This window comes from Fundulus heteroclitus, chromosome 2, assembly GCF_011125445.2.
Source record: "Fundulus heteroclitus isolate FHET01 chromosome 2, MU-UCD_Fhet_4.1, whole genome shotgun sequence".
In the NCBI taxonomy this organism is placed as follows: Eukaryota; Metazoa; Chordata; class Actinopteri; order Cyprinodontiformes; family Fundulidae; genus Fundulus; species Fundulus heteroclitus.
Window position 1 is genome coordinate 23,430,774 of NC_046362.1, and position 15,285 is coordinate 23,446,058.

The 15,285-nt window shown below is 40.6% G+C and overlaps 1 protein-coding gene across 2 annotated transcripts in view; it reads right to left on the reverse strand.

The window, feature by feature from the left end:
• The window catches only part of furinb (furin (paired basic amino acid cleaving enzyme) b), a 182,075-nt gene that overhangs the window by 24,668 nt on the left and 142,122 nt on the right, over positions 1 to 15,285 (reverse strand). For both annotated transcript variants that reach the window (XM_012853286.3, XM_021311003.2), the window contains exons 9-10: positions 6,712 to 6,924; positions 3,165 to 3,265 (exon numbers count right to left, since the gene is read on the reverse strand). In XM_012853286.3, coding sequence (XP_012708740.2) covers positions 3,165 to 3,265; positions 6,712 to 6,924 — 314 coding nt within the window. The remainder of the gene's footprint in view (positions 1 to 3,164; positions 3,266 to 6,711; positions 6,925 to 15,285) is intronic.

The window sequence follows — 15,285 nt, forward strand, 5'->3', positions numbered from 1 at the left end:
TCTAATTATATTATTTTAGGGGTAAAAATACTCATTCCATTGCCAAACATCTTATTTAGCTGCTCAAATCAAGGAAAAATACACTAATTTCAAGAAAATTTTACTTAATTTAGTTCCCTTTTTGCGGTGCGCTCCTCTGTGCACACAGCTATCTGTCTCTGTCAGGACAGAATAGTTGGACTATATTGCCCTGTTTCTAACATAAGGCCAAAATAAACTTAACTTTTACATTGAATCAACCTAATTTGATTTATTGTTGCTAGTGCGTACTCCAGGTGCAGGCTACCTTACATAAATACACTTCTAGTTTAGACATTACAGTCAGGCAGTCTTGTAGACAGCTCAGGGGTCCGATCAGTGTACCGTAATGCTTCGAATGTTTATTGAGCGGAGCGACAAAAGTCGTACTTACACATTTAAACAGATTTTGAGAGCGTTGTACCACATAAAATTGGTCAGTAAGCACAACGGTAATCATTTACAAGGCGCATTGGATTTTAAGGTGCGTAATCAATTTGCGAGAAAATTTAAGGATTTTAAGTGCACCTCATAGTCCGAAAAATACGGTAGACGCATAAATATGATGGGAATGTTTACTTATCACACTATACAGGATGGAAACAAGCTCTGTGTCCTAGAGACGGCTGGTTTGGGATAAAATATGTGTATGAACCCTGCAACAAAAGCAAAAAACCTTATGAAGATGTTGGCTGTAGCTGGGAAGAAAATGCTAAGGAATGGAGTCTTCTACGGAAATGGACTGAAAGGCCACTCAGTAACGAAGAAGCTATCAGTCCATAAAGCATTGATATTTTTTTATCTTTGCTGCAGAAGTGACTGGTGCACTTCATCAGATGGATGATATGACAAGGAAAAATATTACGTGGAAATACTGGAGCAACATGTCAGTGAGCCAGAAAGTTAAACCTCGTGTGCAAATTGGTTTTCCAAATGGACAATTACCATAGGCATACCACTAAATTAGATACAGGGTGGCAGGACTACAACAAAGTTAATGATCTGGAGAGGCCATTGGAAAGCCTTGATCTAATTTTACATGGAAAATTAATCTGCAGAGATGAAATGGTTTGCAGGAGCAGAGTTGCCTACAAACCTGACTCAGTTGCACCGGTTCTGTGAGGACCAATGGACCAAAAAGTCTAGCAAGCTGTTGTGAAAAGCATCTGACCCAAGTCATATAGTTTAAAAAACAGTTCTATCAAATGTAAAGATGATGTATGGAAACTTCTGACTCTGAAAAAATGGAAATAAAACATTGTTGACAAAATTTTGTTCATCCTAACTGACCTACAACCTAAAGATTTAGTCTGGTTTAATGTCAGACACGAGAAAAAACAGGTAGTGTCTTTTTCACATGTATACATTTTCCATCATTAGTATTCGGTTAAATTTTTTATTTTCGGGAACAGTTTAGCTTTAAATCGTGGTTACATTTTCAGAAGCATTAAGGTCAGTTCTTTGGAAAGGCTATTCAAAACTCGTTTTAAGGTCTGTTTGGGACCGTTTTTCTGCTTGTATATAAAACTTTCTGCAAGTTTCAACAACTTGACCCAAACTATCCCCTCAGATGAAAGAAAATTGGTTATAATTTTTAAGACAAACAACAAACACAAAAAACCTAGGCAATGTTCACAGTGGAGCAAGTTTACCAACATGGAGTGGAAAGCTTCTGATCAGAAAAGTAGCAACGTTAAAAAGCAAATATGGTCTATTCAGTTATTCAGCCACAATGGCAAGAAGGTCTGAATGAGGCAAGGTATACTGTAGCTTTCCAACCTAACTGTGCTGTAACAACTCTCAACCATTGTGGTGGTTGGAATCATGCAAAAGGTCTCTTTTCAAAAGGAGGACTACTTCCACATTCTTCTCATTCGCCTCAAATCAAAGCCTAGACGGTTGAAACCAGGACAAAACTGAATGTTTCAACAGGCCAATGATCCCAAACACAGAGGAAAAAGGGGTTTGAAATTGATTAAACCAGCCAACATTAACCATTTTGAATAAAGCCGACGTTTCTTTTGACAAACTGTGGACAAACTAATGTAATGGTTAAATATCAGACCAGAATCATGCAAGGAACTTGTTAATGGCTACATAAAATAGCCCCATTAACATTTAGCCTGTTAAACCAATCCATGCTGAGTTTGGATCGAGATTGGATCAGTTAATGGTGCCGAGCTTGGTTCTTACTACCATTTACACATCACGCTAGCACGGTTCCCCGCCTCCTATTGACGTGGATTGAAGGAGGGAATCAAGCAAATAAAAATGGCGGCGCCCGTAACACTCAGGAAGTTATGTTTGGTTATAATTGTGATATTCCGTTGTTTGCGGAAAGTCAGGCGAAGAAGGCAACCTTTTGTAACTTTACTTGACAGTCGGCTTTTTGAAAGTGGATAAGACAAACAAACGTCTAATCAGGGTTTACAGCTGCAGGAAACAATGACAGAAGTTGAGGTTCATCACACTGCTAAGCAGAATCATCACTGGAAATTGTGTGGCACGGTAGGGAAGCTAGTACTTTTATGAATGTCTGAAAATTCATGAATACGGACTCTTATCAACTGTTGCTTTCATCAGTTGTTCACGTTATATCATATATTTTTCGGTTTTATTTAAGTCTCCCTCATTTTTGTTGTGCTTACAGAACTGTTTAGTCAGCTGACTTTAAGGAGATGAAGCGGTCTGCTCACGTGCTCTTTGTTATCAGAGAACCGAGCCAGTGATGAACCGTGCCGAACCCTGCTATCGAACTAGAACTAGATTTAGCGCGGTTCGGTTGTGTCTGGCACGGTGCAGTTCAGTTGCGTTCCATTTACACTCGATAGTTATCTCAGTTACCGAGCTCGGACTGTTCTCTGCAAGGTTAGAAAAGGGTAGTGTAAATGGGGCTTAAGTGTGCTCTCTCTAAAAGCTGCTATAGGGTTAGAGTTATTGGGGTTGTATGTATATATTTGACCCTGTATGTATAATTTTGAACCTGCATGGTTTAGAGAAAAATAACACTGAATTCAAGTTGAAATACATAATTGAAACGCTGAAATCAAAATGGTAATTACGCCCATGATGACACCGTAAGGGAACTAAAATAAGCATTTTGAATGCAAAAGCAGGCCAGTGTCATCTGGGCCATCCCAACTCACTTTGCTTCCAGAGCCAGAGCGATGATCCCAGCAGCCAGTGGGGCTGAGGCCGACGTCCCCGTGTGAGAGTCAGTGCATTTCTGCCTCAGGTCTGTGGTCACCTTAGAGAGAATAAGAACAGAGAGAAGTGCACATAAATACTAGAGCGAGACAGAGGTAATATGACACTTCGCCATGAATTCACCGCGAGAGAGGCTGAGTGTTAGACAGGGGAGGGCCAGAGATAATATGAGCTTTGCCTCCAGCTATATAAGATGGAAAAAGACTGAGAAGGAGGAGGAGGAGAGAATGAGTTGGTAAGTTCAGTCTGCGGTTTATGGACGCCTGCCAAGGGGTCACAGGCGGGACAGCGAATGTCAGCCAAATCGGTCCCAGCCAGGTCTGGTGCTGGTGAGACGGAAGGTCTTAGAGCCCCATGCACGCTTCTGCTCTTCCTGTCTGTCAGTACCAGGAAGCTAATGATGCCTGTCTGGGTCACAATGAGGACGCACTGGTAATGACAAAAAGGCCAGACGCAAAGTGCGGCTGTGAAGGTTAGAGATGCAGCATCTGCTTGCAACTTTTGGCCTGACAGATTGTGGCACTAATGACCATTATCACCTGAAGACGTCTCCGTGTCAAAGGTGTAAACAAAAACGTTCAAGCGTCTGAACAGGACAACTGTTTCACTTGGAGCTAAACCACAGAGTCATATCATAGATATCTGAAAATCCCAAAACACTGTTTTTCATTAAACATATTAATTTAGTACAAACTGAAATAAGAATTGTTGTAAGAATTTTCTTTTAGGAACATAAGACTATTACAGATAATGATACAGAAAGCCACATGGCCATACATGTGTAGGGCATTCACATCTGTTCTCTCCAAAGGTTTTTCCTGCATATTTATTAACTTTGTCAGGCTGTTCCCACAACATGATTATGCCTCCACCATGACTCGTGTTTGTAGATGGTGTATTTAAGGTGACAGTTTTAGTTTTTTGCCATACAAAGTTGTTTGCCTGTAGGCCAAAAAGTTCAATCTGACCAGCGCATCTTCTACCACATTTGTTGTGTTACCCACATGGTTTGAGGCAAATTGCCAACAGGACTTCTTATTACTTTCTCTTAAACACAACTGTTTTCAGGTCACCCTTATAGAAACGGTAGGTTTGTGGACCACCATGTCTTCTTAGGATCGTAGCTGTGCAACACTGTTTTTTGGATGATGAATTAAGAGTCCTTCGTGAGATGTTTTATAACCCAACCCTCGTTTAAACCTCTCCACAACTTTATCTCTGGCCTATTTAGTGTGTTTTTGGTTTTTTAATATGTTGTTTGGTCAATGATGTTCTCAAACAAGACTGTATGGCCTTCACACAACAGCTAAATCTAGGTTGAGATTAAATTACACACAGGTGGACTACTGTAATTTACTAAGTTACATAGCTTCTGAAGGCAGTTGGATTTCATTTACTGGTATCCAAGTAAAGTAAAGGCAAGAGAGTTTTTTCAAGTAAAACGTTTTAGAAACCATCTACATTTCCTTTCTACTTCACCATCATGCAATCTTTGGTGTTGGTGTATAGCTAGAAATACTAATAAAATACACTGAAGTTCATGGTGTACAGTGACAAATGTGGAAAAGTGGGTGTGAATACATTTGCAAGGCACAATAATGTACATACAGACTTTCTAAAGGTAATTTAAATATATACAGTGCTTGACTTGTCACAGGGATGCCTTTGCCTGAGCAGATCTCCATGTGTTTCTATATGATGTATGTTTAACCTTACACTTGCATATTTAACAGATTTTGATGCAATAAATGAGCAATAATTTAAGTCCTGCAGAGTAAGAGTCAGCTTTGGGTCCCCTCCCGCCCCATATTTATCTTTGTAGAGCTGCAACAGTTTTTTGTAATTGCAACAGCACTGTATTCTTAGCCTCTACAAACACACTTGGTCATAAAAGCTACCGGATTATTATTTTTTTTTTTTTTGAAAAACAAAAGCAGAGCAACTTACTAAAAATAACATTACTAGCATTATTATAATTAACCTGGAATCCAGCTTCTGTTCTTGTAATTAAACAAAATGACATTTGTAAGCCAAATGCCCTTAAAGGAACAATAAGTAAGATTTTTACTACAAAATCAACCTAAATCATTGTAATTTCTCACCCAGGATGGAAGTCACATTTTCTATAAACAATCGGTCCTCTCCATCAACAATGTCTTAGTCACGTTTTTCTCTTTTCAAACCTAAAGGCACGGTCCGGAACTACTTTGGTTCAGAGTGTAGCCGGTGTTTACTTCCTGGTTCCTGAGCCAATCATACGAGAGTTCCCAGGGTTTCCCAAAACAGAGCGCAGCATTTGGTATTTTATCTTGGTAAAAGAGCAGCAGCCTGCAAACATGGAAGCCAGTGAGACAAGCGGACCAGAAACAGAACAGAATACATCATAGACCTGTCCAGTGGAAGTAAACATTCTGTGGTGTTTCACCGCAACAACAGACAGTTGAGTAAATGGCTGGTCTCCGTAAAAGGCATTGTGTATGTGTTGTTCTGTTTTTAACCACTAGGTGTCATTATTACTCATTGTTCCTTTAAGAATTTCTTTTTATTTTCAGTATCTATCTGGTCATTTGGTACTGCCCGGTTGCACAATAAACTTCCTGCCTCACATCAAAATAGTCTTTCGGTATCCAGGTTCAAAATTATGTGTTGGTTTCTTCTATGTTCTTCAAGGCTTATTGAGCAACCCACAGTAAATTGCCTTATAGTGAGAGAGTGTGCATGGTTCTGACCTGCGTGGCACTATCTCCATGGGTACCATCAAGGTTTAAATCGGTGATTTTCTAATTAGAAGAAGGCATAATTTAAACTTTTCTAGCTTCTAACTTCAAAAACTGTTTTCTTGTGATATGTCACTAAATCTCAACTCTAAATAAGCTGAAGTTCCTGTTGGACTGCTGTAAAAGCCCCACTGCAACTGCAGCAATCACACCAACATGTCACTGTGATCATAAATACCAGCGTTAGACAAAGAGACGAGGCATGAAATCGTTTTCAGAGCAAACACCAGATTCCCACTGCTACAGCTGCAAAATCAAGTCAGAGCTGCTTAAGTTCTCCAAAAACAAGTTTAATTTTACCTGTTTTGATGAAGTGCATTTGTTTGCCTGCAGCAGCCCCTCTGGTGTATTTTTTGATACAAAAAAAGGCAGATCCATGGTTGTTTCATGTTATTCGGTGCCCTGGAGGCAAGGCTTTCATCAACTGACAAGCAGCTTGAAAGAAGCAAGTGACATTTTCAGTGTTTGTCCGCTCCCCTTGTTAGATGTTACACATCAGACACTGTGATTTCTGACAGTTTGATGCTTATTTACTACATGACAGACAAAGGCCTAATGTGAAAATACACATCAAAAAAACTTCCAATTTACGATGCACTGTGTTTGGAGAGCAGACTTTTGCAGTTTTTTTCTTTAGACTGCTAAAACAACAGCTAATGGATAGAAACATTATGTTGATTTTAAAGAGCCGGTGGGTGTTTGCACTCACTATTTGTTTCTCCCCTGGATTCCCAGAGCTGAAGGTGGTAGCCAGGGTGGAGGAGCAGGGCTCACTGTACCACGGCACGTTGCCCGACTCTGTGGTGCTGCTGATGGACAGCGTGTAAATGCTGTTGGTGTAGCCGTCACAGTTGCAGCTGTCCTGTTCCCGGCCACCGTTGCCCGAGGCCCAGACGAAGATGGAGCCCAGTCCGCCGCGTCCCTGCGGTACAAAAACATAAAAAGAAAACCTCCATGTAGTTCGAACTCGGCAAAGTGAAAGAAACTAACAAGAGCTCGCTGAAGTGTGGAAAGCTGCCTTTGAGAAAGATGTTCGCCTCACTGCCTCGACCGTGGGTTGCCATTTTTGAGCAGCGTTTAGAAAACCTGAACTGCTGGAGGCGCAGATCTGTGTCAAGTAGAACATCAGATAACAAACACGGCAAATGTAATTACTACACGTGCTCAAGTTGAGTTTGAGGGCGCATAAATGACAGCGCGATGATTTATTGATAACATTGTGCGGCTTAGATACAAATAAGAGTTGAGCCCAAAACTGTACATACCCCTGGCCTATTTTGATTTAAAATTATTTTAATTTCTCCAAGAAGTTTGTTTCTGGAAGGGAAATGAGACGTATATCAGCTAAAAGATAATAAATAAAGACAAATGGTTTTGAAAAAAGAATATCTATATACATTTTACGAAAAATGACAGGTTGCAAAATTACTTACACCCTTCTCAATGATCAATGGAAAAATCTTTATATTTCTTTAATTGCCGACCAGCATTTTGCATGTCTTCACTGATATTTTGCAGATTTTAGGTTTTTATTCTATATTATATCTTGTATTTTGAGGTTGAAAAGCCTCCTGACCATCCCCCTAATCTTTAGCTCCCTCCCTTCTCTCTCAGTTTCAAGTCAGGACTCCGGATGAGCCGCTCCAGAATGTTTATATTACTTCCAGTCAGAAGAAACTTGTTGGTAATTAAAAGATTTAAAACCTAAATCTACAAAGTGGTATGAATACTTTTCTGCTTGACTGTATATGTGCGTATTTTGTATGTGATCGACCCTTTGTTTTCATCAGGGTAATTATGTATCAGATAGAAATTTCATAAACCCCTTTTCCAACAACAAACCCTTTTCTTTCTTTGTAGCAGACCGTGCCTAAATGGCTTTATTTTTCCAAGATATTTAAACCCTAGTATCAGGTACTTGTCTTCCCCAGATTAAACGAAGCTCTGAAAATGCACAGGCTTGCTTTTACTTACTATAAAACACAGAGGAAATTGACCTGCAGACAGTTATGTGCACATTTTATTCCTCTTGTCTCCGTTCAGTTTCCTTGCTTATCTCGAAGGCTGAAGTCTGCCTGGTCACTTCCTTGACCGCTGACCTTTCTGTATCTCGGAATATTGCTGATTGTTGCCAGAGACCAGTTGTTGCTTGCGGCGCGTCCCTGAGGCCCGGATGGGGAGAAAAACAGTGAGCATCGGGGCATCTGATATCGTGGCTGAGAGCAGGTCTGAAACAGCCTCAGGGCTGGAGAGTGACCTCAGTGTCCTTTCGCTGAAGTTAATGCTTATTTTCCAACAGACTTTGATTAGCTCTACATGATCCGCTGTCAGATTTGATTATGAATATATTCATACCCATTGTAAAGGTATATTCTTGTGATGTTACAAATATTGCACAAAACGTAAGTTCTCTTTTGTTATTCGTTTTATCCTCTGACTGAAAACAAAGCAGAATCGATGATGCAACTATAATGAATCTTTTAATGTGTGAAAACAGCAATGCAGGCAGAAACAACTTTCACATAATGACCAGTAAAAAAGAAAAGAAAATCAATTTTTTCCTTCAACGGTTCAGATAAAGAGAAATAATAACATACTGTCAAAAGTATCCATATCCCTTCTTTTATCTGCACATCTTATATTACAGCCACAAACAATCAATTAATTACTAGGGGTGTTATGTTATAGACTGTCATAAAGCAGCATACGTTTGTGAAATGGAGAATCATACACAGTTTTAAATGTTTTTACAAATAAAAATGTGAAAAGTTAGGTGTGCATATGCTTTCAGCCCCTGTTCTGTTCTGATACATCTGAATAAACTCCAGCACAACGGGTTGCCATCCACGAAAACACAGTTTGAGCAAGTAGAGCATTAAGTCAAATCCCAAGGTAACTCTGGCGAAGCTGCATATATCCACAGCTCAGGTGGGATAATCTGTCGACAGGACAACCATAAATCGTGTACTTTAGTCTGGCTTTACAATCTGTTAGAATGACCAAGGAAAAGTCCAGACCAAAATTCAATTGAGTCTGTAGCAAGACTTGAAAATCTGTAAGCACTGTCCATTCACTGAGCCTGAGCTAGAGCAAAGAAATGGGCAAAAATTCCAGTATCTGTATGTGCAAAGATGAAAGAGACAAACTACAAATGAAAGGGCAGTTCGACAGAGCTGCAGGACGTAACATCTGAATATAAATGCATGGCATGCTGTTAAGATTATTATTGTAAAACAAAGAGAAAAATCCCACTTTTAAAATGATATGCTGCTTTTTAGTAGTCTATCACATAAAAAAACCCAATAAAATACACTGAAGCTTGTGGTTTTAAGCTAATAAAACGAGAAATGGTTCATGGAGTATGAATACTCATGCAAAACAGTGTAATACCATTTGCAGAAACGATCAATGTCAAACAACCAAAGAAATGAGAAAAAAAAGGATCCATAGCAATGTACTAAACAGAAACAAAAAAATGCTGTTGTCTGTTGGTATGCTTGTCTAGTTACCGGAGATTTACTTCCTTATCAGTGCTGCTGTGATGCTGTTTTCTCTGGCACAGTTAATCAGTGAAATGTTAAGCTCATAAGTCTACAAAGGGACCTTAATTGGACCCGAAGACAGATTTTAAATGAGCTGGTACAGGATTTTTTTTTTAATAAGGATTATCCATTTAATTTTCTTAATTGATTCCTACACCCCCGTCTCACAAATGATCTCTCTTTGGAAGATGGGACACACGAGCCTTTTGCCGAGTGTTGGATGCAGTCTCAATCGAACGAGATGCTCACACCAGAAAGTGTATATAACACTTCTAAACCATCCGGCCAGATTTATGACCCGGCGGCACCTTTCGTTGCAGTTTACAGATACCCGGACGAGAACACTTTAGTGCCAGCCGCTTTCTCGCTGCCAGGAGAATACATGCTGAACCAGAGGGCTCCTGTTGTTTTCCTGTCAGGTGATTTATCTCCACTAACACGCTGTGATACGTGAAGCTGTACACATTTCGGGATGTGAACTATGAGTCATACGTTGCCACGGAAAATTTGCAGTTTCATTCATTTGCATGCCAATTACGGCTGCCTTTGAATCCATCTCCTGCTTCCGCTTTGTTTCTGTTTTCTCCCATCTCATCTTTCTCATTTAACTGATCTGCTAAGGCTCTTTGATGTTGTAGGCTGGACAGATGAGAAATGACAACACTTCACTTAACTGAGGGGCCAAACCTCTTTCATACCTGCTTCTGGTGGAGTCTATAGAGTCAATGGGCAATTAACAAATTCACCTTGAGTTTGTCCTTTTCCCACTGAACGTCTCAGAGCAATATTCTCCATTAAATAATGTGGATAGTGTGGTTAATAGGTGGAACTATCCTGTCTTCTCTGACATTCATGTATGTAAAACTTTTTTAGCTGAGGAGAAAAATCTCTGTGTACACATGATGATGTGCTACTTGAAATACAAAGTACCCTTTCAACAATGTTCATACCCTGTCAACTTCTCAACATTTTGGGGTTGGGAGTTGGAGGGATGATAGTTTTTAAAAAAAAAATCCAAGTCTGAAAAGTGTGGCCTATTTCTTTGTACGATTTGTAGAGTAAAGCATGGTGGTGGCAGCATCATGCTGTGGGGACGCTTATCTTTAGGTTCAGGAAAGCTGGTCAGAGTACACTGGAATACTTATGGAATTAAACACAGGGCAGTGTTGGAAGTAAACCTTTGACAGGCTGCAAAAGACCAGAGGTTCTCATTCCAGCAGGAAAACAACTTTTAAAATCCAGCCAGAGCTACAGTGGAATGGTTTAAATCAAAGCATATTGAAATTGTAGTATGGCCTAGTCAAAGTCCAGACCTGATTCCTACAGAAATGGCATAACCCTAGAAAACCACATCTCCTTGAACATCCCTACACTGACACATGGTGGTGTTAGCATCGTGCTGTGAGGATGCCTTTCAGCAGGAACCTAAGTTGCTGGGCTATGTTGCAAAGAAGAATAGGATGTCTCAAGATGTGCAAAGCTAGAGAGTCTTGCATCTTGAATTGCATCAAATTGCGATATCGACAAATACAAATGCTTCCGACACTTTTTAGACAGTTTTTTTTTGTAAGAATTCTTAAAGATGCAGCTTCAAAGAAGGGAACAGTGTCCTATGTGGGCTGGTCCCAAGCCTGGATAATTGCAGAGGTTTGCGTCAGGAAGGGCATCTGGCCTAAAACTTTATCCACATGCAAGTCAATTACATGATGTCCATACCAGATCGGTCGAGGCATGGGTTATCAATGACCGATAGGGTACCTATGGAAAATGGGCTACTATTGGTCAGCAAAGAGGAAGAGAAGAGGAGGAAGATGTGTTCAGTGATGGCCCCCTGGCCTCTGGGGGCCCCCTCAGTTAGGAGAGTATTTGGTATTTCTTATGGAAGGAAAGTTGACAGAAGGACATGGCGATGGAATGAGGAAGTACAGGAATTTATTCAGAGCCCAGAACCGTAACCCTAACCTAAAGGTAGAGTTAGCTAAAGCCAGTCAAAGAGCATACAGCCAGTTGTGTAAGTTAAACAGTAAGACTGGCAAGAGACAGAGATGGGAAGGATGTTCAGCAGGTTAGGCTGATTAAGTATCAAAGTGCAAATGTACTGAAAGCTGCAACAAGTGTGATGGGACGATGGAAGGAGTACTTTGAAGATCTGATTAATGAGGCAAATGAGAGAGAACAAAGAGCAGAAGAAGTGACCTTTGTGGGTCAGGAAGTAGGAAAGATTAATAAGGATGAAGTAAGGAAGTAATATTATTAATAATTAAAATGTGCAGGGAGATAGACGGTCTGGCGGAAGTTTTTTCAACTTCTAATAATAAAAATCACTCTCTATACTAAGAATTCCTCTCAAAAGTGTTTTGATATTTGAAGGGGATTTATTCAAGTCATTGTGACAATTGTGCATTGGCGGCTCTAAGCCGCTGCATGCCGCCACCTTGCCTTTCCCTCCTTCCCCTTCAGGCCAAACTGCAGGAGCCGCCACGTTTCTCCCGTGATCCGCAGCATCAGACAGAGAAGTAAAGTCAAGGCCTTGAATCCCGGCTGTAATATACTTAAAGTTATATCCCTGCTGAAAACCCAGCAGAAAACAGTCATTTGTGGCTGACGTATTTCGGCGGGACACCTACTGAAAACACTCGGCTTTTCATAGAAAGAGCATCCACGCATTGCATAGCGGTGCATTTTGCACTCATGAAATCAATGAGATCACTGCCCATTGCTACCAAAACCTCATAAAACTGTACCAACACTTTTGAGAAGGATACAAGCTGCACCTTGATATTTTTTTTTTATCTTGATTTATTTTTTGGGTATTATCAATGTACTGCAGATGGCTGAAAATAATGTGCATTATGTCATCAGAACTGCAGATAAATTTATATGCCACAGAGATGTAAACAACACCATCTCTAATGCTTCTGTGGACAGATGCTTGTTTTGGTGTGCACGCTCATGAGCATAAGTTTCTCAAACACATACTGTGGTAGTCCTTGTTAATGTAGTCTTTATTAAACAGTTTATAGGACAGCTATTAAAGAGGCGGCTGATCTCTGATCAACCAGCCGACATTATTAACAGCTCGATGTGGGACGCTCCACCACCTGGTTCTTCTCCCTCCTGCACCACCATGACACCACGAATGTGAAAGAGTTGCAGAAAGCATTGAACTGCTGCTAAAATGAAATGACAAAGTAACAGTAGGTTACCAACGTGATATTTCTGTATAATAATGAATGTATTGCATTTTAAATGCAGAAAATGGTGATGGTATGAAATTGTGAAGAGACCATCCGTGCTGCATTTCCTATCCTCTTACCATTCAGTACGTGACGCTTTCTTTCTCATTTCTTCTCATCAGAGTGTTCTGTCTGCGTAGCACCTTCTCCACTTTTTATGACTGGTTCAATTTGGTGTGGCTGGACAGAGTTTAGACTTATTTCCGTACCGAAATCAGACTTGGTGTCAGCCATAATGACGTCACACAGCAACATCCATATACAAGAATAACAAGAATTCTGATCTTTTCTCTGCATCAAGGATCGGCTCTGAGCCCCGTCATGTTTGCTGTAGTGATGGACAGGTTGACATATGAGGTTAAATAGGACTCTCCATGGACTATGATGTTTGCAGATGACATTGCCATCTCCAAACAGGTGGAGAAAAAAGCCTCCGTCTTTAGAGAGATGCCACCGTCCACTGTAGGTTATAGCAGAATGCAATGCTCTGGAGCAGAATGCACCAACATGGTGCCCATGGACACCAGGCAGCCCCCAAGGACCACATGTGGCGCCCTCGGGCCTATTTAAAAACATAGCATCACCCACCTGTGAGCTATATCTAAATTTCTATTTTATCCTTTTGCTTTTCCTTTTTAACCACACTTGCATTTATATAGATTTAAAAATGACAAAAGCATGAAAAATTTTAACTTTTATGTAACGTTAAGATGAGCTCTGACTCTTCTAGTTCAAAGCTCAGTACTGGTAGCCCTTCATATGACACAATACCAATGAAGTAGCTCTCGTTTTCAAAAAGGTTGGTGACCCCTGCTCTATTGCATCTATAACGGCTATCATCATTGCTGACCAGGAAATCTTTGATCCCCGAAACTGCGTTCTCTCCTAATTCTCTCATTTGTAAGGCTGTCCAGCAGTGCCGCTTCCACCGTGCAACATTACACATGAATGTATTTGACTTTTTACAGCAATTACAGTCATTACCTCATACCTTGTCGCAATTTATCTGTTAATCTGTGGTACAGGTCATCGTGGCGGTCATCGGGGAGAGGAATGTGATGGTAGAAAACCCCAATGAAATGTGCGGACTTTGATTTAACATTTGTGTTACCGTAAGGATCTTTGTTATAAATTTGAAAGGTCTCTATGTACAATTATGTGCCACAAGCGCAAACATGAATAACACTGTGGTTTAATGCTTATGATGAAGTCGCTCTATGATCAAAGTCTGAGGACCGTGAGGACCGCACATTTTCCCGTCAAGTCACAGATCACAAACTTTGCGTGGAAAGTGACGTATGCAAGCTTCAGGTCCCGTTTTGTGCGTACGCAAGGTTTATAAATGAGGCCCCAGAACAACAACGAGTGTGAAAATGAAGTGAAGAAACATGTCCAAGTGGTTTGGAGTGGGTGGAGAGAAGAGTCAGGTGTGCTTTGTGATAAGAGTATCGGCAAAAATGAAAGGAAAGGTGTAAAAGACAGTGGTGAGACCAGGGACGGTGTCTGGTTTAGAGACAGTGGGACTGAGGCAGAGAGAGGGGGCAAAGCTGGAGGTAGCAGAGATAAAGATGTTGAGGTTCTCTTTTGGAGTGACAAGGGTGGATAAGATCAGGAATGAGTCCATCAGAGGGACAGCTCATGTTAGATGCTTTGGAGATAGAAACCAGAGGAGCCAGACTGAGATGGTTTGTACATCTACAGAGGAGAGGTTGTGAGTACATTGGAAGAAGGATGCTGAGACTAGGACTGCCAGGCAGGAGGCCTAGACGAAGGTCAAAGAGGAGATTTATGGATGGAGTGAAAGAGGACATGAAGGTAGTTGGTGTGAGAGAAGAGGATGCAAAAGCTAGGGTCAGATGGAGACAGATGCCTCCCTGCAGCAACCTCTGAGAGGGAAAAGCCAAACGAAGAGTTGTACAAATTCTTAAAGCCATGACTTCTTTTTCTTTTAACCCCTTGTATCTGCTACTTTCTGTTGGTCTATTACAAAAAATGTAAAAATTCAAGAGGTGTTTGGATGAGGAATCTGCTGATTTTGGTGTGGAACTACTTTTTACATATTTAAACAATCATAATCTTATTGCTTATCACTAGTTACGCTAACCCAATGCTTAACAACCTCCAGACTCATCTCAATAAACTATTTTTTACAGACAGCAAAGGTAGAGGGTTTGAAATACATATCAATAACTGAGCTTCAAGGATATTAAGACAAGAAAGGTGGGAAGCCATGTTAAAAATGAATAAGAACAGAATGCAAGGGTCTGCAAGCCAATCGGCTTCCTGCAATATGATGAAACATCTGTGGATGTTTCTACTACAGAAGTTTATTTATAACAATTAAAGTTTTATGCGTGAATTCCTCCTGAGCCTCCCAGAGCATGTTTACTACTGTGTTACATCACCTCCCATTTTAACAGCCCCTCAGCACATGTTTGAGAGCTAAGAAGACCAATTGTTGGATGTCACCGCCCTGTGCTGCTGCTGTCTTTGCCTCCCAACTGT